The following is a 24,086-nucleotide window of genomic DNA, read 5'->3' on the forward strand; positions in this document are numbered from 1 at the left end:
TTACTCATTAATAAAGGGTAATAGAAATATTTTGTGTTTGGGATAAATACATGAGTTAAGATAAAAAAGAATTAGTCCTGCTAAGTTTGTTAAATATGGTTTAATTCACCAAACATCTGCCAAGGCAGCAAGAAGTCATATGTTATTTGTTCATCTGTTAGTGTTATATGCAACTTTGTAAACATTGTGAAAGCTTGCATGTATTTATTTATCAGCAGCACAAATAAACGCAGTCCTGGATACGTTTTTTATTGCATTTATTTATCTATAACTGTTTAAGTATATGTATAAAAAATATCAATTTGCCTTAAGTGAGCAATTTTTAACTTTTGTGACAAACTTCTCATGGAGTAGCACAACATTTCACAATGAGATGAACTGGATTGTCAGTGATTTTATTTAGCTATTTGTTAAATATTTTATTTTTATGGTCGCGTTTATCGCACCAGTGTTTCTACTAAATTCCTCTCACCTGTACCTTTTACCCTTAAAGATTATGAGATTGAAAAAGTTAAATGTCCGGCCAGGTGACTTCCCTTCACAATAAAAGTCTAACTTCTGAAAGCAAAATAAGCATCACAACATCGCATTTCCTATTGATGTAAAATATAACTAGATGTACTTTTTTTAATATATAAAAAGTAAACGTCTATCCTTATTTTGTATTATTTCAATGTCATTAGAAAATAATTGACGAGTGAATTTTCTTCTGAAAGGGCGTAAAAGGAAATGGTTCTAGTTACGTAATCAAAATGACGTGACAATTTCTTTTCGGGACAAGCAGGTGTCGTAGCAAGTATAAATATGCCGGTAGTTAAATATTACCTGTGCGCTGATAGGTCAACATGACTGGCCTGTTAGAGACGCAAGTTCTGCTTTAACCTGTAAGCACTTAGAACAAACCTACTACCTCTCATCCAGCTCCGACCGTCTCTGTTGTTGTCAGGGTAACGCTAGCTTAACAGCACTATGTGGGTGTTCGGCTACGGGTCCCTCATTTGGAAAGTTGATTTTCCTTATCAGGAGAAGAGAGTTGGCTATATTAAAGGGTTCAGCCGGCGTTTTTGGCAGGGCAGTACCGACCACAGAGGAGTTCCTGGCAAGGTAAGGGCTTTTGACACGGTTATTGAGCATTTACTAAAAAAGAGAAAACGCACTTAAAGTGTGCTGCTTGTAGAGTTCAATATTATCTCCATGTATGCCAACAGAGACAGACAGGTCATACTTGTACGTCATTGTATAGGTTTGTGGTGGTAATGGTACCAAATGGAAAAATGTTTTCACCTGTTACATCTTTATAAAAAAAAAAACAGCTGGCTTTCTTCTATTTAAAAGTAATGCTGGTGGAACAATTGTCCAAAATTGGAGACTACAGTCTCATACTACCCGATATTTACGGGGGTTAGGGACCGGAGACACTCGCGAAAACAACCCCCCATCCCCAGCTGGCGAACAATGTCCTTCACCGATCCTTACTTAAAAAACTTTTTGTAACCACTTTTTTGTTGTTTTGTAAAACATTTATTTAGTAACATGATTGGAATATTACTCAACATAAAAGTTAATTTTTAAGGATTCCTAGCAATAGACTTTACCGTAGCGTACTTTATAATGTGCACAAGGTATACATTTGTATAAACCCCTTTTGTTTTTATTTATTTGTCATTTTTTATTTATTTTTATAATTTTAGGTTTTATATACATATATTTTCTACTAGAGAGCTCACTAGCGCCCTCTCTGTTGAGACGATGCTATTGCGTACCTCACCATCTGTCTTTTAAGTGCGGGTTTATGTCACATTTTGACTCAAAATAAACTAGAAAAACATGACATACAATAAATCTTAAATGATAGGGATGGCATGCAATAACATTTAGTACAATGAACACTGGGTCCCCCACTTTATCGGTTTCAAAGATTGGTTATTAGATCACAAACTGGGAGGCCACACAACATGATACCAGGGATGTGGGGCATAAAATAATCCTGTGTTTTTATGAACACCCACCCAATTTAATACTTAAGATTACGAGACTAAGACTTAAGATGTAAGCCTAATAAAGTAACATTTGATACAGTGTTTTGCAACCTTGTCGACTCTAATCCTTTTTGTTCTTTCCAGCCCGGCCGTGTTGTTACTGTGGTGGAAGATCCAGAAGTAAGTCAGAGCCAAGTCTTGATTTGAAAAATTACTCAAAAGTTGTCATGTCACATTGTTCTTTCGTTCTACAGTCTGTTCGAACAACCTTGAAAAATCTCATCTCAGCCAGCCTGCACAGTACACAAAACCTGTAAAAAAAATTATTTTAAATTTATTTTTAAAAACACAATTAAAAAGGTCTACATTATTTGAGAGATTATCAAAACTGTAGATAAATGCTTTAAAATTATGAGCAGTTTAAATGGAAATATTGTCCATAAATGCTACAGGAATGGACTCATTTCATACAATCACGATTCATTTCCTACATCCAAGTACAGACCATTGTTTATTATGGACATTTTCCTAAAGCAATCACATTTTCTTTGATAAGGTCTGCCTACTTGTTTGCTTCTTTTTTTTAACCTGCAATTGTTCTTTTATTGCAGTACAGAAAGCAACTGAGATTTGTCTCACATAGTAATCAGAGTATATTGGTACTTATAGCTCAGGATTTATGTAATTTCAAAATAATTTTTGATTAAAACTTTAACAGGGTATAACTGCGAGACGCTTCAGTCAATTACAAGATGTAAAGAGTGCTAACTGTCCCCTTCTGTTTTCTACTAGGGATGTAGTTAAATGATAATACAATCAGTCTTATATCTTTGTATGGCCCATTTTCCTAATGGTACCACTCTGTAATAAGCAGCTGGATAAATGAATCCATGTAGGTGCTTGTTTTCCTACTGCGAGCTGCCATTTGACTCAAAAGGGGCTGTAAGCTAGTGAGAGGGCATGTAAACAGATGGATGAGGCGAATTTCTGATGATACCCTGCCTCTCTGAAGAAATGATTTATATTTAATTTTGTGACAATTTTAAAGTTTTGTTATTATTTAAACATTTTAGAAAATGTTTTTAAATGTGAAATGTTTAGTTTTTTTATAAATCAAAATAAAAAAAACATTTGTTTTTTCCATTTTACATGCTGGTAATATATTTTGTGTGTATAGTTCAACATACCACCTCCTCTCGTGGTCAACCTATCCGTTTCTGCTTCTATACGATTTTATACTATTTTTCAGGGCTGTGTTTGGGGTGTTGCCTACAAGCTGCCAGAAGGCCGAGAGCAGGAGGTGAAAGACTACCTCGACCACAGAGAAAAAGGTGGTTATCAAGTCATCACCGTCCCATTCTATCCCCGTCCATCATCCACTTCTTCACCATGTGAGACACTGCTCTACATCGGCTCTCAGGGTAATCCAAACTACCTTGGCCCCGCCTCTATGGACGACATAGCCAATCAGATTATCAACTCTACAGGCCCCAGCGGGAAAAATACAGAGTATCTGTTCAAGCTAGCCGATGCTGTGAGGTCCATCCTGCCTGAGGATTCAGATGCACATCTGTTTTCTCTTGAATCCCTAGTGAGAGAAAGATTGTTAAACGTACAGAATAATCTATCTACTCATCAAGTCTCCATCCCTGCTTCTTCCTAATCCGGGTCGCAGCTGGACCTTTTCCCAGCAGTCTCCAGGTGGAAGCAAGGAACACCAAGAACAGGCCATGCCCATCACATGCAAAGAGGCCAAGGGGCCAAACCCAGATGGTAACCACTTCACAACAACATAGCCCTGGGAAAAATCAATCACAATAAACGTAACAATGTAAAGATTTAGTAAAAATATTTCCTAAAATGGCAACTTTTTGATGTTTTTTGCAGGTTATAAGATGGAGAAGAGGGTTTTCAGGGTTTTATTTCTGCTTCGGAATCTGTATTGATCACTTATCTCACTGCAATCAGATGTTAACTTGTTGCTTTTTGCTGAAAACTCTGTTAAAAAAAAAGGCCTTTAAAAAAGTCTTAAAATTAGAATTGATGGTTGTTTGTTATAGTTCTTGTGTGGTGTCAGTTTGTCCTGAGTGAACTCTGTCTTCTGCCTGACAATAGCCAGGGCTTCTTCTTCATGACCACAAGATGTGTCTTTCTACAGAAATGTTAAAGTAGCTAATGAGTTGTGGGGGAAAAATTACATTTTGGAGCGAAAATATTAAGAAGTTTTTTTTTCCCCTTATTACCCATACTTGTGAATTGTTAAATCCAAATAAAAACATTTATGTTTTCTTTTTGGCCAAGCAGCACATCATGTTTCACAATAAAGGCCTGCAGGACATTCTCAACAACTGTACCTGTATTTTGTGTGACTGAAAGCTGGCTTTAGCTTTGTTATAGGTTATTACTTTGAAGAGAAATCACATGTAATTTTAATAAATGGTGACATCTTACGATTGCTACAATATTGCAATGAGGATGTCACTGAACTCCATGGGGCAAACTGCATCCTAATGCTGGACAGTCATGTCCCATATGCAACATACAAGTAGAATTATAGATCAAATATATCAGCATCCAATCACAAAATGTCCCCAAAAAGGATAAATATCCTCATTTAGAAATAAAGAAAATGTAATTATCAAGATCTCAAGCATGTCTTTGCTACTTATCATCCTGAAAAGACTGTCTGTCATCAAACAAAGGGATGGCACCCAAGTCCCATCACTTTTAGTACAAAACTACAGTCAGAGTAGAAACAACAACCACACCTTTATCTGATTTTATTTTTTCTTTTAAACTCTTTACAGGTATGTATTGGCTGTAGCAGGAACAACTTTAAACATTTTGGCACAAACCTATCCATGCAAAAAGAAGCCTTTGTGGTAGAGTGCTGTGTAGAAATAAAACCGGAGTTTTAAAAAAACAGATTTAACTAGCGAATGCTTTCTCAGTTTAGGAGTGTGTCTGATATTATACAGTATTTCTTAATTTGATCAACTTCCATTTTATATATATATATATATATATATATATATATATATATATATATATATATATGTATATATATATGTATGTATTATATAGTTAGACAATTGTGTTATATATAAATAATAATATCAGATTAAATAATTTACTTTTATATAATAATATATTTCTTGATTATACTCTAGTTGTTTGAAATTTAATGACCTGATTTTAGTTTTTATTTTGACATTATTGCTATAAGATTATTAAAAAGTGGAACCTAAAGGATTTTTATGCCTTTGAGGCTGCTCTGCAGCTTGGTGTCACAATTTGAAATGGATTTCCTCTGAATTGTAACTAAAGGCCAAAAGTGCCTCATGAAGTCCCAGAATTAACACATTTTTCGGAGTTCCCAGCTTTAAAGAAGTTGTTTTTTTCTTTTTCTAATGTGTTTGGAAAGTCCAGCGCAGGGAGAGTTGGGTAGACCTTTAGGCGTAGTAACAGGGAGAGACCAGCAGGTTTGTGAGCACGAGCAGCTGGTCGTCAGTGAAGCATTGCCGATGTCCCTGCCAGTTGTCATGGTGAGTGCGTCTGAACTCCGACAGGGTCTTCTTCACCGTCATCTAATAGGAAGATCGCCAAACATCCATAAGTTCCAAACCCCCATAAACACATAACCATACTTGCCTATGGATTTTATGTAAGTGGGACAGCACACAATAGCTAGTTCTAGACTTATTGAAGTGACAAATTTGCTAGATTTTTTTTTTAAGTTAAGTGGTTTTCTTGTCATGTCATCATTTAAAAAATAAATTCTCAAAAAAATAAAGAATAAGAATTACCTATAACATCAAAGTTCTTCCAAATTTCAAAAGAATGTCTATATATTTAGTAGATAACGTACCTTTCCTTTGCGAGTTGGATAAAAACTTTTTAAAATATAAGAAAGTTTAACTTGTAATTACCTTCCCTACTCGAGCTAAACAATAGGAATACTCATTGGATTAAAGAGGAACAACCTTTTCTCAGCTGAGCCCAAAGGGCTGCCCTTCACTCTCATTATCAGGGTGCAGTGCAGAGAGCAGGGCTGCATTAAAGAGGATGTTTGCAGCAATTCTTCCTCTTCATTAAAGCTCAGGTGTGAAAACAGATAAAAACTAACCATGGCTCTCACTCTATATTTCATTGCTGGATTTCACATTAAAACTAGGAGAGTGTGGGCTGAGGGTGGCTGGAGATGAAACATTAAGTCTATACAGCAGCCCTCACATTAACAACTATGTGAGCTCTGTAAAAACGTAAACATTGTTGAGCCGAATCCATTTTTAATCTGTTATATGATGCAAAGAATATAATTCTCAAGCAGAATAATATTTTTTTTTTTTGCAATATTATGATTTTTTTCCGAAAAAACTAAATGCTAAAACAATTAAATTATTTGTGAACAATGTTTTTTTTATAATTCCCTAATATTTTCTTTCAACTTTTTCTTTTAATTTTTTTCATTTCTTTCAATTCTCATCAAAAAACCTTCAAACTATAAAATGAGGAAGTAAAAGTCTGCTCTTGGAGCGACACTGTGTGTATTCTTCATGCATAAGATAAAGACTAAAGATCAATTTTCTCCTCAATTGGACAATGAAATTGTATTGTTTCAAATCACAGCTTTCAGGGCTCCTTGTCTGAGTATAACGGCGCACCTCTATAGGCTGCGGGTCGTTGAGATGGTCGCTCAGCTCCATCAGTATCTGAGGCATCCACTGCGGGACGTCATAGGGGCTCGACAGAATGCACGCACTCAGGCCGAGCACTCCAGCATGGCGCCGCACTAAGTCTGGATGGAAACGTGCAGACACACAAATGGGAAAGTGAAAATAGGCTTAAAAACGTCTAAGCTTGCAATTCCCCTGAGATAAGGAAGGGTAATAGGGCAAGTATTGCTGTGATTGCCTTCTTGTGTGGAAGTGACGTGAGCTGAAGCATGTACCTGTGGAGGCCAGCTCCCCTCTGGCCTTGGGGATGCAGGTCTGACTCAGCGTCTGGAGCTGAGTCTGCAGACTGGAGTCCAGAGGGATGAACTGGCACTGCAGTAAACCGCTGAGGGTGGTGCACGCCATGTCCCTAACCTTCAGGGAGAACGGGAAAGAGAAGAGAGGAGGAATGTAAAATTAGACCTGGTAAAGTCAGAAGAAGCTTGTAACCAACTGAGTGAGGGGAAGGTTGGTGTAATTTATTAAAAGCCGTGAAAGGGGAGGATGCAGGACAGAGGATGAGCAGAAAAGAAGATGTTAGCTGAACATTAGTGCCCTCTTACATCCCTTGATGTAAATTATGAATATCCTGGGAGTGATAGTTGATGTGCTAAAATAGAAACTTCCACAAAGATATAGCAAATACTGCAAATAAAAAAAAGATATAATGGATTTTGCTTTTCTGTACATCCATATGGGGACTGTTTAAAAGCAGGCAAAATAGGTCAAAAACTACAAAAGATATATCACTTCATCAAATCATAAAAAAATGTTGATAATTCTAAGGAGGAGCAAGAGAAGTTAAATGTAGTCGGGGTTTTGGACAGCTATTATGAAGTGCTAGGCTACAGCTGTGTAATCGGAGCATGAAAAAAAGTAGAGAGCTATCTTTTAGCGTGAATTGTAAGAGCTGGCAATCATTTATTTGAATGGAGGCGTCTTTTTGTGGAGTACCTCAAGCTGTTCGTCGAGCAGCAGCTGCATTACCAGTTTTTGGACTCGCAGAACCTCGGTGGGCAGACTGAGCACGGTGAATAGGTTGTAAAAAACCATGATCTGGAGGAAGGTCAGCACCGAGAAGCGAGCGTGCCACGATCTGCTACCTGTCATCTGGAAATGGAACGAGGGGGGAAGAGAAAGATGCAAGTTTTAAGTTCTTTTTTATTTTTTTTTGACCAAAATGTCCAACCTAGGAGACTCTGTTCGGAACATGGCTCTGCTATCTTGTGCGACAGCAGTGAATTAGCGTGGACATTTTTGGGCCGATGCAGCATGACTGCTGTGTGAAGAGCTTAGGAGCAGCTGCACTCAGACGCATAAAGGCTTTTAGCAAATCTGGTGCGTCTGGTTGCTTTCCAGGCTTTTTTTTTCTTTCCCGGGATGATGACATCATGGAGTCCCAGAGGAATGTGACATCCTCTGCTTCACTGCTGCGAAAAGGAACACAACCCCAAGCTCCTTATCTGAAATCTTTTGTGCTAGCTATTAGATGGAAAAAAAAACATCCCCCAATTCCTGTAGTTTATTAGGTTATTTAGAAGGATAGGATATTTAGGGGCATAGTTTGGTTAAAACTTAGCCTAATTGAGATACAATTTGGTTTAAAGAATCACCCCGAAGAAATCGTGTTTTTGGTGTTTTTAACATGTTCTTGTGGCAATTTCTCATGATGGAGGACATATAAAGAAAATTGAGTTCTGAGTATTTCTTTATTCAAATTGTTGTAAATCAGGAGCAGACAAAAAAATTCCCTTGGAAAAAGCTTGTAGGTGTGACATGGAAGCTACTATGGCAATCCACAAGCTCTCTGCTCCGCTTCATTCTGATGCAACCGCTTGTAGACTAGACTAGATAGATTCGATGTGCGTTTTCCTCGTCTGAACTAGCCTCCAGCTCAAAACTGTATTTCTAGAAAGCTCCAATATCTTTGTTGCACCAGTAATATTAGGTTGGGATTGTGAGGGTCTGTAAACTAAAGAGTGTAAACAGACTGATGATGGGTATTGGGGGAAGGCTTACTCTGTGCCGCTCGGCAGCAACTATGTCGTAGAAAACGACACTGTTTTTAAAACTTTGCCTAAAAACGGCATAATCATAATTAAAAGACCACTGGGAACACTTTGAAAATAGATCAAAAGATGATCGGAGTGGGACCTTAAGACACAAGGACAGTTTGTTTTTATTTTTATGTGTACATACCTCCTCCAATCCTGACAGAACCAGAGGGATGTGTTCAGGATACAGCAAGCCCTGGGACATGAGAGAAAGACACGTGCGCGCATCCTGCTTCATCTCATCATAGCTCTCATCAATCTCCACTGGGGCAATCTGCAGGGAGAGACAAACACAGAGTGAGACAGAGAGGCAGGAAGACACACAGCAACGCACCATTTTGGGTAAATGAAGAGAGAAATTGAGTTTAATGGGCAAGTAAGATTGAGTGGGTAATAATGCTGTGGTGGGAACTGTGGGCTTGTGTGCTCTTACCTTGAAGAGCAGAGGCAGGAGCTGCAGCTGCTGCTGAACAGGGGTGGTGAAAGTTCGCCCAGCGCTCGCCATCAGCCACTTTAACACTGCAAACGCACAGGAAAGGTTGGCCAATGTGTGCATGCACACACAAAGATAAGCTTGGGTTACTGCCAAATAACAGGAACTTTAGCTGGAACATAACTGCACAGCTCTGCTAGCAAAAGACAAATCCCAATTTATGCCACTGTATAATAGAGACTTAACAATAACAATAACAATAGCTGTAAAAAAAATGGAAAAGACTCTGGCAAAGAGGTTATAAGAGTGTAAAAGATAAATGTAATAGAAATACAAATCTGAAAACAAATGAACATAATAGGAGAGGTTTTTAAGATGCACATCGGTAAGCTTGTTTCTTTTGAAATTCTGGTTACAGGAGAAATCTGTTTATGCTTTTCCATGAAATATTTTCACCTTCTCATATGGAAATAATTTCACTTTTTTTTAAAGCTGACAATGCAGTCTTGGTCCCACAAATGCTTAAAAAAGGTAACGAAAAAACACTTTTTTAACCCTGTAAAGCCCACAACATAAAAGAAAATTCAATTTTCTTTTACAAATTAAATTAAACATTTTTTTTAAACCTTTCGATGAAATCCACTTTTTTTTTCAATATTCACAAATTTCTAATATGTTATAACTGTATTATAAAGTGTTAATTATCAACAAAATTTGAATTAGTTTACAACAGCAAGTTGTCATTGAAAAAAATGAATTACAATAGATGAGATTTTCTAGCCACAAAATTTTGAGTCTCTTTTCGAGATTTCGTGGAAGCAGCCATTTTGAAATGAGCAGGAAAAGCCCTTCTACTGTCTCTAGTGGAATGATAAGGTACTACAGGGTAGAACACATGTACCAAGTTCTATACAATGGTCATGCTCATGGTAATGAGATGGGAGTCTTAGAAACGCGAGATCAAAGAAACCTGTGTCATCTACTAGGACATAGTTTCTACAGAGTGGCAGTAGTTCATTAGAAATTTGCCTCTGAGTTATATGAGGAACTTTTGGTTTGTTGTAAGCCTGCCCCCATTTCCCATAATCCATTTGTTTAGATGCTCTCCCATTGGCGTATAGCACCTCATAAATATTGTGCAACAAAATTTTAAGTAAGGGCGCCATCATTTTATTTTCCAGGCCTTTTTCTTTTTTTGTGGAATGAGTAAACTATGTCTGATTATCATTGGTTGATTTTTAGCACATTTTCCTTTGTACTTTTGCCACTGTGAAGTCAAATTAGGGATATCAGTGTGTGTTTTTCTTTCATTCAGAGGCTTACCAACAATTTTGTCCACGTGTCTCTACCTACTTATTTATTCAGATTACATTCACCAGAACTGTGTCTCACACGCACACACAAGAGACAATAGGTGCCAACAATTACCCTAAAAGCTGTCAAACACTCTTAATGCTAAACTGTGCAAGAATGACACCACGCTGCATGTCAAAGGATGAGCTTCAACACTGCCTCATCAGAGATCGTCCAGCACCAACACAGAAATGGAAAGGTCACCACATCTGCAAGTCACCAGAAAGACCTAAATATCGTGCACCCTAACAGACAAAACAGTAGCCCTGAAGGAGCCACGAATGAATGCAGTTTAATGATAAAATATAGCTCTTAAATTACTGTAACACTGCCAAGATCTGACTTAAATTCTTTTCATAAAATCTATTAGAGATCCTAAGAACTGCACATCATCAGTACTTTGCATCCCAATACTTTCTCTTAAATAAAAGTAAAAGCTGAATACATAAGAAGTTTTCAACTTGAATTATTCTGTTGAATCAAAAAAGATCTGGAGGAGTCGTGTATTTCCAAAGCTTTAGTCATCTGTGGCCTCCACCACGTTCATCCACCACACAGTTAACAGTCCAGCATCCACATTCTGACCTGTCTTGAGCAGTTTGACAGCCTGGGTGCGCTCATCTGTCTCCTGGGTGTTCTCCTCGTGGACGTGGTTGTGGATTTCTGGCTCTGATGTGAGGGGCTTGAGTCTCTCTAGGACCCGAGTGACAAATTCTGCCACGTGGGGGGAAGACGTGGGCCTGGTGTGTGGCAGGGACACGTCTATCATGAAGATATAGGTCAGGACACTGGAGAGAGGGGGTAAGTGAGGAGAGAAAAGCAAGGCGAGGGGAGAAGAGTAAAATGTGTAGAATAGAAGCAACTAGAAGAACAGAGGACAAGTCAAAATAAAGTTGAAAGAAGTTTGATTATTTTTGTTGTTGCTTTACCTGCCAATGCGCTCTCTGACGTTTTTGTAAACCTGAGTGAGTTTAGGCTCCAGATAAGCCAGCAGCCTGTGCAGCAGTTCAGAAACCCTCCACTGCTGCTGGGCCAGACCTCCCTGAAGCACATACAGCAAGCTAAAAAATACACAGAAGATGGACAGATACGGTTTGATGTGCTTCAGCGCAGCAAAATATTTCAGCTCATGTCATTACAAGCATTCCACATCAGTTTTTCACACCTGGCATCCCTGAATGAGCCGCTCTCTCCGCTGAGAGGACTCTCCATCAGCAACTCAAACAGCCAGTGGAGTTTCCTGGGGTCTCTTCCTTCCTAAGGGTCAACATCCAAAAGCAGCACCAAGTCATTTTTAGCAGAAGTAGCTCAGATGAGCGAGTAGCAGTTTGATAATTGCCTGAATGTTTGAGTCCTTTTGGAAATAAAAGTGTTATATTTTGACAGAAAAATGCGTTTCAGATACTGATATTCTTGACCAACCAATACTTTTTTCACGGTTGTGATCATCTGTCCAGATGTACTTAATCTGAAATTACAGATTAATTGCTCAAAATTTGCCACTTTTATCCAAATTCACCGCTAATGTTTCACCAGTTGGTTCGATTTTACTGGACTTTAGCTAAAACGTCTCTTAAAATGTTGGGGGAGTGAATATTCTAGTTCAAATTGCTCAAATTATTAAACCTTTTTTAAACAGCAGTATGTCCTTAAAAGAGTCAGCATTGCAGGTGACACCGTTTAAGAGCCACTGAAGTGGCACAAGTTCAAAGGGAAGCGGTGATAAAACAGAGAATTGGATGTTTTGAAGTTTCCTGCTAGTGATAGGCAGCGTATGTGAAAGTCAAGCAAACATTAACCGAAAATCCAAAACCTCTACAACTTTTAGTCAATATAAATTCATTGGGATTAATGTAAATATACATTACTAATTGTAAGCTTTCACAGGTCTTTTTTTTATTTTCTGACTAAAGCAATCTTTTCTCCTTCCTCCTTTGTTCTGGCTGGTAATAAAATTTAGAGTCCCACTCCAATTATCTTTTGAGTTATTGTAAAGGCGTTCCTATTAGTTTTTTATTTGATTATGCTGTTTTTGCTAAAATGATATAGAAAAAAACTGTATCTTTTTTTTTAGGATAGTTTTTGCAAAGTAACCGTTATTCAATAGAAATTTGCTTGTGAGTTATAGGCAACCCCAACCTCCCTTCCCCTCCCTGTTGCTTAAAGCTCGGTGCAGTGTATTTTTTACGTTACAAATTAGCTCTTTTTTTCATTTTTTATCTGCTTCTGATTCACAACAATTTAAATCAAGAAATACAATTTACAAGATAATTTGCTTAATGTGTGTCCTTCTTTGTCAGAAAAATGCCACGAGAAAATGTTAAAACACTAAAATTACGATTTTCGTAGTGGATCTTTAAACAAAAACGTAAAAGTACAAAAAAATCTGAGTCTTAACTAGTTCCATTTAGCTGTAATGCTAATTACTTTGAGCACTCATTAGAAAATGAAAGATTTAGCAGTTTTTTTTCATTCAGAAATTCTACACCGACACAATTTTCTGCTTTAGATTTGCTGTATTGATTTATTGACATAAAAAAAAACACAAACAATAATAATAATTTTGAAAGATTGTCAGTAGAAAACAGTCATATGTAATTTGTATGATAAATCTGTTTGCATGAACTCACACAAGCTGTGGCGATGCATGTGCCCCAGTCTGTGAAGGTTTCCACGGTGATGTTGGCTAATGCCGTCCGGATCAAAGGGCACAAAAGCCGCCATAACCTGTCCAGCTAAGCGCACACACAGACACACACACAAGCAGTAATGAAAGTTTCTTATTGATATTGACTTTTCTTATCAAAAAACCTGTGCAGTGTGTTTTTTTCTTTTTGATGCGTGTGTATTTCCAGCACCTTGCTGAAACTCCAGTGCTTGCTACCTCTGATTAGACCAGCAGTAATCTCACACACACAGCGCTGTGAGCTCTCGTGGGGGTCACCGGCAAGCCGCTCCAGGTGAGGCCACATTAATGGCAGGAATATGTCGCCATAGTTACGAAAAAGTCCCTGCAAATCAAGTGTGCATGAACATAAGGGTTCATTCAGCGACGAAGAAAAAAAGATATATATTTTTTTTCTTCTGAAAAAGACAGATTACAGCCATTTGGTTGATGCAAGTGAACCACTCTCTGACAGAGAACAATAAATCACAGGAGATGATGAAAGAAATTGCAGCTTTCTTGAGTTCAGCCTTGGCGAAAAGCACTGCGCTGTGTCACTTCTTTGTCAAAAAAATAGCTTGTCATAGCGTCACAGCATGAGAATTTAAACTGCACCTTGAAGAGACAAAAGCGGCGAGGGTTGAAGCTGTCTTTTCCTTTCCGTTCCTCCAAAGACAGAAACTCTATCAACTGGACAATAAACTCGGGGTCTGAGAAATATTCATATATGATCTTTTCACCCTGAGAGACAAAAAAAAAGAAGTATTTTTAAAACATTAGAGAGGCCTCACAGTGATAATGTTGTGGGTGGTGCAGCCTGAGAATTCACCTCACTCATTTCCTCATATGGCAGGTCATCTTGTGGCTTTTCTGAAGCTGCATAGATCATCATTTCTCTGAAAGGAGCAGGAAAGTAAAACAGGCAGCTGTGATTTATAGATAACAACACAAAGAAGAAATCTGGATAGACACATACTCTCTTCAAATAAGCACAAAGGATAAATGGCTGATTATAAAGTCAGTTAGTCAGCAAGCCACCCGCATACCACGACAGCCAGCCTATACATCAATTCTGCTATTTAGGGCAGGCAGTAAGTCGTTCATTCAACCTTATCTGGGCTTTGCCGTGACAGGAAGTCAGTGCAACCCCCTCCGTTAGTTATCCCCCCCCCCTCCCCAGATCACTCATCCAGCAGTTAGTCCGACACAAACGTGGCCACAAAGCCACAAAGACAAGCTCCAAATCAGCCAGGCAGTTCAGTCAATCAGATATTTAGTTCATTTCAACAGAACAGTTAATCAGCCGCTCAGCTGCTGGTCGAGCACCGGCTGAACGCTCAGTCATCTCGGCTTTACCTCGGCCAGGAGTAGTAGCCCCAGTGGGTTTTCTCCACAAACTGCAGTGAGTCCCACTGCTCCTGACTCAGGGGGAGGTTGTTGCTGTCATACTGCAGCCAGCGATTTGCCTGACGATCACCTACACACACCCCCTCTGGATCCTGGATGCCACCTACGCGAAAAATGCAAAATAATCAAAACACACACAAATTAGCATTTTCAGACAGTTGCAGAAGGAATAAAACCAAAACTGGCCTACAACGTAAAGAAATCCATCCTTTAACAATCACCAAATCAAGACGTATGCTGCTTTCTAAGAGGCAATTTACTAAATGAATACTTAAAACTACACGATGAATCCTTTATTTACTCAAACAACATCAAGAACTGCAAAGACCCATTGTTCTTCATGTAAATAAAGGGGAATCATTGTTTATTAACTCACTTAAATCTGACGGCTTCACAGCCACCTTCTTTCTTGGCCGTTTCAACTGTTTCAGGATACCAGCCATTGCTGAAATTGCAACCTAACAGCAAAAATAAATCAATAAAAAACACATGCTTTTATACAGTTTTTCAATGTGTCTCTTGTTTGTCATCATAAAACTTCCCATATGTTTCAGAGAGGCTTTTACTTTTATAAGTAGAACAAATAGGCTACCTTTAGGTCTTGTAAAATAATATTATGGAGAACATAATATCCTTTCAGGGGATTTCCTTTTCTGGCAGTGTTTTTTCATCTTTTATTTCTGCATGCAAAAGTCTCCAAAAGAAAACAGCCTTAAGTCCAAACTAAAGTAAGTTTTTTTCTGTTGTGTGAGATAAGACTCCTGAGCTATTTATACAACTTAATTTAGAGTTTCTTTTTTATTATTTGTTTCATTTATCAAAAAAGCAGCCATAATAAGTCCTGTTTAGTGAACATAATAAATGCACCTGCCTGTTTTTAACAAACTTATATCCGAATTAGAGAAGACGTGGCCTTTAAGGGGGCTTAAAGAGAAAAGAGCTAAAATGATGCATTGCTGTATAGACAGAAGGCAGGGGGAGTGCTGTGACACGGAGAGAAATAATTTGTTCTTTTCACGAGGAAGTGTGAAATCTATTCTTAAAAAGTTGCACGTTTCCTGCATTGAGTTTCAGTGTGGTCGTTTGTTTAATACGCTACAATACAAAGTGGGATGTGGGCTCCTGTGTGCATGTAAGTGAAAAAAGTTTGCCTTGTGTTCAGCTCTGTTTTAAAATCCGCTGTGCCTCAGATGTAACACGGATGTTAGACCTTTATGAACTGGCAGTATTGATCAGCGGCTGTTAGGATCTGCTGTTATGACACAAATATATTACTACATTTATTGTTCTTTTATTGTTTTTTTGCAGGACAAGCAATTCTAGCTTAACTTAAACTATTATTTGAGACGTTTATATCAAAAAGAAAATTACCAATACCAAAAGTAAGTTTACTTTTTGAAAACTTAACATTAAACATGATAAATATAGTACATGCTTTACAGTTCATATGTTATATGAAAGTGGGGCACAGCAGCTGTTTCTAGACCACTTCAATCACTGCCTCGACCTGTGTGTGAGCGCGGTTTTTCAATATCTATGCTTATGAGCTGCTCTTGCATGAGAAACCACAGGGCAATTGTGTGTTGGAAGCTCAATCTCACATCTGAAAAACTGCAGGAGGAAAAAAAAAGAAGCTTTTATTCACCACATTTCCATTTTCATAACCAAAGGGAGGAAACAGATCCTACCATAAAGTGTTTGGATTTTAGTCCAAATGAAAAAAAGAAAATCTATACAAACACACAGCAATGCAGACCTTGCGTATGCTGATGGAATCATGTACAAGGCTCTGTGTGAAGTAGAGTACGGCATCTGGGGGAAGCGGGTGATCATCCCTCAGCAAGAGAGCCAACAAATCTGTAGCCATGTGTTCAAACTTCCAGGGCCTGAAATAGAAACAAACATTCGAAGAAATGTTACAATAATCATTTGGTTCTGTCTCTCTTATCTACTGGAACCTTTAAATTAGTATGATTAAACAAATATACCTCAGTATGGTGCATTATGAACGCACTGACTTTTTTATGTTTAAGAATATAACTTCATGGTGTGTTCTGACCATTGACTGTATATGAGAACTGGACTGAGTTAACTCTCCTTCCTTCAGTTTCAAACAGGACGTACCCACCAAAATCCTATATGCTTCTATTGTGAAATGAACAGCTATTGCCCAGTCATTATATTTGTCAGAATAATCATTCTTGCTCTCCTACCTTTTTTAAACATGTTCTTGCTCGTTTTATTTTTTTCCTATTTTTCCCAGTCTTTTTTCTGTAGTGGACTTCCAACATGCTCACTCCTGATCGATGAGAATGGTTGCCAAAGAAACACTGATTCAGACTGACGCAGATCAATCACTATTTACTGATGTTGTTTGGTTCCAAACATGGCAACTGAATTGATATGGAGAGAAATTAGACTCAGTCGGATTTGTGCGTGCGTAATTCTTGATTTGTGCGTAAATTAGGATTTGTGTATGCATATTCTTGCTTTGTGCGTTTGTAAATTAGGATTTGTGCATAAATTTGGATTTGTGCGTGATTTGTTACTCACATAATACGTTTTGTGTATAAGTTAAAAAAATATAAAATGAAAAAAATACAAAATGCAATTTACGTATGCACAAATTAAGATTACAACAGTTTGAAATTACTTACACACATACATCTTTAAAAAACATGCACGAATCCCTTGTTAAGCACACACGAAGCCAAGGTTACACCTGGATCTACCGTAAGACTGTTTTCACGTCTCACAAATTCGTCCGTAAGTGCTGCGTTTAAATACCAGTGGAATGCTCGGTCATTAGAATTTTCCTATCAGCCCTCCCTTCTAAACGTATTTCCTTCAGTGGGTGTAGCAGGGCTTAAAAAAACTTTAAAGGAAAATAAAAATTATTATCTGAGAATATGACGTTCACTTTTGAACGCTAATATATATATTAAAAGTATATTATTCTCCAAGACACCGAATTGATACAAAATGCGTAACAGGAACGACCAGTAGGGGGCACTGTTTTTTTTCTTCCGGAAAAATCGAAGGCAGTCAGACTGAGAGAGTCACGGCAAGAATGGCGGCCCATCTCGGTGGTCAGCGCCCCGAAGTAAGTAGCCTCTATGTTCAACACTAAGATCTACTGTCTTCATGTATTGATTGAGTCATTGTCTGGATACGTTTAGAAGGGAAGGCTGATAGGAAAATTCTAATGACCGAGCATTCCACTGGTATTTAAACGCAGCACTTACGGACAAATTTGTGAGACGTGAAATCAGTCTCACGGGAGATCCGTGCGTAACTTTGGCTTCGTGTGTGCGTAACAAGGGATTCGTGCGTGTTTTTTAAAGATGTATGTGTGTAAGTAGTTTCAAACTGTTGTAATCTTAATTTGTGCATACGTAAATTGCATTTTGTATTTTTTTCATTTTATATTTTTTTAACTTATACATAAAACGTATTATGTGAGTAACAAATCACGCACAAATCCAAATTTATGCACAAATCCTAATTTACAAACGCACAAAGCAAGAATATGCATACACAAATCCTAATTTACGCACAAATCAAGAATTACGCACGCACAAATCCGACTGAGTCTAATTTCTCTCCATAAATTGACTTCATTTCGTTGGAGTCGGAAATGAGCCGTTTTCTATGGGTGACTCGGCCCATTTCTCTTACAGTCAATGGTTTGGACTCAAAGTTCACAGATGGTAAAGCCACTTACAAGTCTCTGTCTTCAAGGCAGTCCAATAGGTCATTGACCAACTTCTCATACTTTCTGTTTGAAAAGAGCATAAATATACTGGTGATGAGTCTTACTTAAAATGAGGTAGCTTTAAGTCCTCTACCGCTGAAAAGGAAAAAAAAGAACACCTATTGAAATTCATCCTCCTACCGTGCAGCAACCACATTTCTGATTCGCTGGCGTTGAATCCCCTCCTTCACTTCCTCTTTGGAGGGTATCTCTGAGCAAGGCATGGGGCTTTTAAGGTGTGCAATTTGGTTGGCTATCTGGACACAACTCTCAGATACCTAGAAGGAGGAAAACAGCCAAAGAGGACAAATGTGGTTCATGAAACACCTCGTGTGAAAAGCACAGTGCGGTCTGCTGCATCGGCGATCTGCTTACAGTGAAGCAGATCCCAATGGTGTCGTGCTGGCGATGGATCCTGTCTGTGATGTCGTCCAGCAAGCACCCAATGGACAGCTTCTCCAGGGTCATTGAGGGCGACAAACCACAGCGAACCAGAGCGGGCCACACCTCCCCCACACAGTCCCAGTCCCTTACACTGGCCACAGAGAAGCCACAGTGTGCACCCAGAAGGCAGTAGAGAGCACCCTGGTAAGGACATGCATGTTATGAGAGCACATAAAGCAGGAAATGAAAAGTCTCAGTCAACAAAATAAAGGTACTTTTAGAGGATTGTGTTTTTTTGTCAAATTTAAATGACACTACAGAAACTGTGAAAACACATCATGTCGGGTCTGGAAATATCTTTTCCAAGAATGTATGTTTGTTGAGGCCCTGTCAAATCCTTCACCATTTTTCATTTACACCTGCTTTCAATTAAAAAGCCACAGACGTAAACTGTGCTGTTCCTGCTGAGTAAATCATGTTAATCCAATACTCACTGCTATGGAAGGCTGGAACTTATGTTTCCCATTAACTATATTAATTCTCTGAACATTTTCCCATTAGTCTAAAACCCTTTAGACTCGTCGCAGGCTAAGAACATTTTTCTTGTTGTGTTTTGTCATCCTGTAAAGTTTAAATTAGCCTGAAACTTGTGGCCTGGAAGGCAACAATCAAAAAACATTTTTCTTCAACAAAAATTCTGTGAAATGATTGTTTAAAAGTCCATGAAATACATGTGAATTCATTTAGTTATGGCTATGCATTAGTTTGCTGACTTTTTATATATTTTACAGAAGTGGTATTCTGACGTTACAAAAAAAAGTACCATTGAAGGTTTCCATCCATCCATCCATCCATCCATCCATCCATCCATCCATCCATCCATCCATCCATCCATCCATCCATCCATCCATCCATCCATCCATCCATCCATCCGTCCGTCCGTCCGTCCGTCCGTCCGTCCGTCCGTCCATCCATCCATCCATCCATCCATCCATCCATCCATCCATCCATCCATCCATCCATCCATCCATCCATCCATCTAATTTTACTGGGTTACTGGAGCCTATCCCAGGGCAGGGCCACACAGAGGTGGACAACCGGAGTGCACACAGAAAGCTGACGCATGGATGTAGAAAACATGCAAACCAAGGCCTTCTCACTGTGAGGTGAGTGAATTAACCACTACACAACCATGCCCCCCCCCCGATTGAAGGCATGTCTGGTACCTTGAACTGCTGCTGCGTGCCTGCAGTGTGTTGTGGCGACAGCAGCTGGATGATGCGCGGCATCATGTCCCTGTAGGAAAAGCTAAAGGTTCCCATTGCAATCGTCAGCACATTCTGGGCTCTGCTCCGCACCTGCAATCGTACAAAAACACACCAAAAGACACATAAAACCACAGCCAGTTCCTCCTCAGCTCAGATTGAAGACCTAAGGACACCACTGTGAGTCAGGACCGTGCTGATGTTCTCATTTCATTTGTTAGTTTTGTACCTGGCTGTATGTGCTGGTGGACAGCAGCAGCAGATCACACAGCAGCTCCTGATGAACCACTTTATATTCACTGCCTTCAACCACCAGCTTTCTCATCTGCACAAAAGAACACAACACTCAGTATATAAAACTAACTAAATCCCCTCTAAGTCATGCATGCTTCAGTCTGTGACCCTGCGTGGCGTTTATGCCCTGTCACACCGACCTCATGCTGGAGTAAAACCCGATCAATGAGCAGTGCTCTGATGTGCTGTTTTTTCCCATGAAGCTGCAGGACAGATGGCATATTAAAAAAAACAAGAAGTCATAAGATGGATTGAAAATGACAGAACTCCCTTCATAACAACAAGCCTTTAACTGACCCTGTTTTCCATGGACTTCTTGACGAGAGTGAAGCTTTTCCAACGCGAGTCGAATTCTTTTTTGTGAGTGCCACGGAAAAACATGAGGTCACTGATGATCTGCAGTTAGACAAACAGAGGGCACAGTGAGACTCTTACAGGTCTACTGTGGGACCGAAAAAACATTTTATTCACTACTGACAGAGATACTATAAGGGCTAGACACCTTAATGATGACAAAGAGGGACTTTGTGTCATCCTCTGAGTGCTCCAAGATGTGGTCTGGATAGAGAAAAATGGATTTTACTGTTGTGTGGTCAAAATTCAAGTGAGGATTGAAGAAATGTTTGGGAAGTCTTTACTCACGAAGCAGCAGTCTCATGGTTTGGCAGATGGACTCTCTGTAGTTCTCCTGTGAATCATCTGGCAAGGACGAGACACACAGACATCCCTTATGGGCACAGAATCCAGAAAGAGCTGACTTATCGCTAACTGAGCTGGGTGTGTGTGAAAGAGGGCTGTTGGCTTACTGTACTCAATGCCCACATGCAGCTTGATCTCCCCCAGATTGACCATGGATGGCGCCCTAAGAAGAATAACGTGAATGACGCTGTAAAAGAAGCACTAATATTTGCGTGCATAGTTGCAGTCTTACAGGTCTGGTACGTGCGGTCCATCCAAAGGCGGCAGCATGATTCCAGCTCCCAGAAGGCAATGCTGCACAATAGCAAGACTTTGCAACAACTCCTCCCTGTGAATTAGAGGCTACATTACACTTTACAGACTCAATCCACTAAAAAAATGTTGTTTGTGTTTTTAGCATCTTCTTGTGGCATATATAAAGAAAATTAAGATTACAAATGTGTTTCTGAGTATTTCTTTATTGAAAATCATTATGAATCAGCAGCAGACGCAAAAATGCAGTTGCAAAAAGCATATAGCAGGGACGTGGGTGCTACAATCGGTGGGCCACAAGATCCCTACTCCGCTCCCTTCTGATGCACCCACTTGCAGACAAATAAATCCATGTACATTTTTGTTTTCCTCGTCTGAGCTGGCATCTGTCACTAACTGTACAGCTGGATGGCTCCTATGCTCACCATTGTTGTTGTGAGGGTCTGTAAGCTACCGGGCGGGTTGACAGTGTAAACAGATGAATGATGGGAAATGGGGGGTAGGCTTACTCCGCTCCAACAGTTCCGCCCATTTCTAATGAACTACAGCACATGTGTAGAAACTAAGGCCCACAAGATCATATCAAATGTGCATTAGAGCTGGCCCGCGGTATATACTGTACCGCTCATACTACAAATCCCACAATGCTGTGCCTATACATTGGCACGCAGTCGAAACCAGCAAGCGCTCCTTTTTTCTGTTGACAGTCATTGACAGCCATGCTCCTGTCACGTCAGACAAATTAATTTCACCCTCCAAAAAGTGGCCGAACAAAAGATGGACAACAGGAGCTTTTCAGACAGGTGGAAGGCAGATTATCTGTTCACGAATATAAAGGACAGACCTGCTTGTCTTGTGTGCGGAGCTAACGTGGCTGTAACAACAGAATATAACATAAGAAGACACTATATGAAAATGTTAAACATTACGTATCAGTTGCAGTTAATTTTTCAATAAATATTCAGTTTGGCCGTTGATTTTACTTCACTGACTAATTTTGGCCAACTGTGAATTTGAGTTTGACACCCCTGAACTACGGCAACTCTCCTTAATTGAATAAAAAAACAACACTTTTTGAATTTTGGGTAAAAAAGGCATAACCATAATTACGGTAAATGATTAGAGTGGGCCTTTAATGTAGTGTGTGACTGCTTGAAATATGTCAACACTTTTATAGCATTTCAGAATATACCATTAGGTTTGCGTTTTGCTTCAATGTGTGCCTAGATACAAAGGTAGATGGCAAAACTGTGGTAGAGTAAAGAATACCTGGACATTGGCTGAACTCCAGAGACATGCCGTCTGATTCGCTCCAGTTCGGGCCGCAGAAGACGAGACAACAACTGGAAGACAAAATTCACCTCGTCTTGGCTGGGCACGTGCCAGCACACACCCAAGTTTGCCACATCTCCAGCTCTGCCCCAGTCCTGAAAAACAAGACAGAAAATGTTTGAGAGCTGCTACCGCTTTTTCCAAGAGGCAGGCCAAACTACACAGCAGGTCAAAACCACAGCAACGTTTATCTAAATAATTAAAACACGTGCATAGGATTTGAATCCAGCCACAGGAATGTAACCCACAAAACTCTCATTCAAAAACACTTACGATCAAATCTAAAGAGAAAGACAAACTCTGTGACCATGAACTACTATTAGAGAAAAGCTGACATTTACAACTATGAGATGGAGCTTTAGAATTTCAATGAGTAAACTCCCAGCAAGAAAGCTAAATAAATTCAAGATTCTTTCAAACCTATTGCGTAGCTGCAAAGTATTAATAATTGCATGGAAGAAAAAAGATATTGACAAACTTAACTATCTCCGAACAAAAGAAAAGAGGGAAAAAAGTCTAAAATATTTCCATAACAAGAGTAAACAAGAGAGAGGCCTTGTCTTTATAATCTGTTTTAGGGAGCTTTTTAATCATTAAAGACCCACTCTGATTAAAATCGTGTTTTAACGTGTTCTCGTTACATTTTTCGGATGATAGAGGACATATATAAAGAAAATATATAAAGAAAAATTTATTTATTCAAATAATTTTGAATCAGTAGTAGACGAAAAAATGCAGTTTGAAAGAGGAGCTTATTTGGGCTGGGCAGGTCACCAGCTCCATTCTAACGCATCCACTTGCAGACAAATAGATCAATTAACGTTTTCATTTTCCTCGTCTGAGCTGGCATCTGGTTTACACTGTAGGACTGGATACCAATAACGTTAGGTTGGGGGTGAGAGGGGCTCGCCGGAAAGCAGGTAAACAGGTGGCTCCGTTATGAAGGGGGGGCCGCGGTTGCTCCGTGCCCACAACTTAGAGGTGAATTTCCAATGAACTCCTGCTGCTCTGCAGAAAATATGTCCTACATAACAACAGCTTTTTTTTAATTTTGGCTTAAACAGTATAATCCCAGTTAAAAGACCACTGGGAATGTGTTTAAAGTGGATCAAACGATGAATGGAGTGGAAATTTAGTGCGACATTTTAAAACATTTTAAATCCCAATATTTTCAGAAGGAAGCCAGTTTCTGTCAGTTGTCCTCAAAGAATGAGTTTCTCCTATTTTGAAAATTATTGCATAGATATTTAGTCATAAATAAAAAACATTTATTTGCTAGTAGCCTATGATATACGGTTAATGTGAATCCTGTGGTGTGCTGATACACACATTCTCTCTGGAATACACAGTATACGTCTACAATCTATAATTGCTACCTCGTTCACACTCATATGCGGAACACAGACAATAGTTGATAAATGTTTTTTTTTCCAAATCCAGTTTTGCAAAAAAAAAACAACTGCAAAATCTACTTTAAAAGGAAGATCCAAATAGAGTACA

The 24,086-nt window shown here is 39.0% G+C and overlaps 2 protein-coding genes across 3 annotated transcripts in view; one reads left to right on the forward strand and one right to left on the reverse strand.

Moving 5' to 3' along the window:
* Positions 1-721: 721 nt before the first annotated feature.
* Positions 722-4,327, forward strand: chac2 (ChaC, cation transport regulator homolog 2 (E. coli)). The gene is made up of 3 exons (XM_004080452.4): positions 722-1,104; positions 2,124-2,159; positions 3,229-4,327. The coding sequence occupies exons 1-3, from the start codon at positions 970-972 to the stop codon at positions 3,640-3,642; spliced, it is 585 nt and encodes a 194-aa protein (XP_004080500.1). The 5' UTR covers positions 722-969; the 3' UTR covers positions 3,643-4,327.
* A 417-nt stretch (positions 4,328-4,744) lies between these two features.
* psme4b (proteasome activator subunit 4b) overlaps positions 4,745-24,086 on the reverse strand; it is a 38,391-nt gene continuing 19,049 nt past the window's right edge. For both annotated transcript variants that reach the window (XM_004080451.5, XM_078937857.1), the window contains 28 exons: positions 22,524-22,681; positions 21,235-21,330; positions 21,110-21,165; positions 20,946-21,002; positions 20,806-20,861; positions 20,601-20,699; positions 20,444-20,506; positions 20,239-20,334; positions 19,971-20,102; positions 18,736-18,945; positions 18,502-18,638; positions 18,331-18,384; positions 16,363-16,492; positions 14,983-15,064; positions 14,556-14,709; positions 14,029-14,095; positions 13,815-13,940; positions 13,393-13,545; positions 13,165-13,269; positions 11,700-11,791; positions 11,464-11,595; positions 11,120-11,322; positions 9,182-9,267; positions 8,894-9,022; positions 7,649-7,804; positions 6,931-7,069; positions 6,644-6,777; positions 4,745-5,566 (listed from right to left, as the gene is read on the reverse strand). In XM_004080451.5, coding sequence (XP_004080499.3) covers positions 5,432-5,566; positions 6,644-6,777; positions 6,931-7,069; positions 7,649-7,804; positions 8,894-9,022; positions 9,182-9,267; positions 11,120-11,322; positions 11,464-11,595; positions 11,700-11,791; positions 13,165-13,269; positions 13,393-13,545; positions 13,815-13,940; positions 14,029-14,095; positions 14,556-14,709; positions 14,983-15,064; positions 16,363-16,492; positions 18,331-18,384; positions 18,502-18,638; positions 18,736-18,945; positions 19,971-20,102; positions 20,239-20,334; positions 20,444-20,506; positions 20,601-20,699; positions 20,806-20,861; positions 20,946-21,002; positions 21,110-21,165; positions 21,235-21,330; positions 22,524-22,681 — 3,237 coding nt within the window. In that variant the 3' untranslated portion in view covers positions 4,745-5,431. The remainder of the gene's footprint in view (positions 5,567-6,643; positions 6,778-6,930; positions 7,070-7,648; positions 7,805-8,893; positions 9,023-9,181; positions 9,268-11,119; positions 11,323-11,463; positions 11,596-11,699; positions 11,792-13,164; positions 13,270-13,392; positions 13,546-13,814; positions 13,941-14,028; positions 14,096-14,555; positions 14,710-14,982; positions 15,065-16,362; positions 16,493-18,330; positions 18,385-18,501; positions 18,639-18,735; positions 18,946-19,970; positions 20,103-20,238; positions 20,335-20,443; positions 20,507-20,600; positions 20,700-20,805; positions 20,862-20,945; positions 21,003-21,109; positions 21,166-21,234; positions 21,331-22,523; positions 22,682-24,086) is intronic.

The sequence above is a fragment of the Oryzias latipes genome, chromosome 19 (genome assembly GCF_053564925.1).
Source record: "Oryzias latipes strain Hd-rR chromosome 19, Olatipes_Hd-rR_3.1".
Taxonomy (NCBI): Eukaryota; Metazoa; Chordata; class Actinopteri; order Beloniformes; family Adrianichthyidae; genus Oryzias; species Oryzias latipes.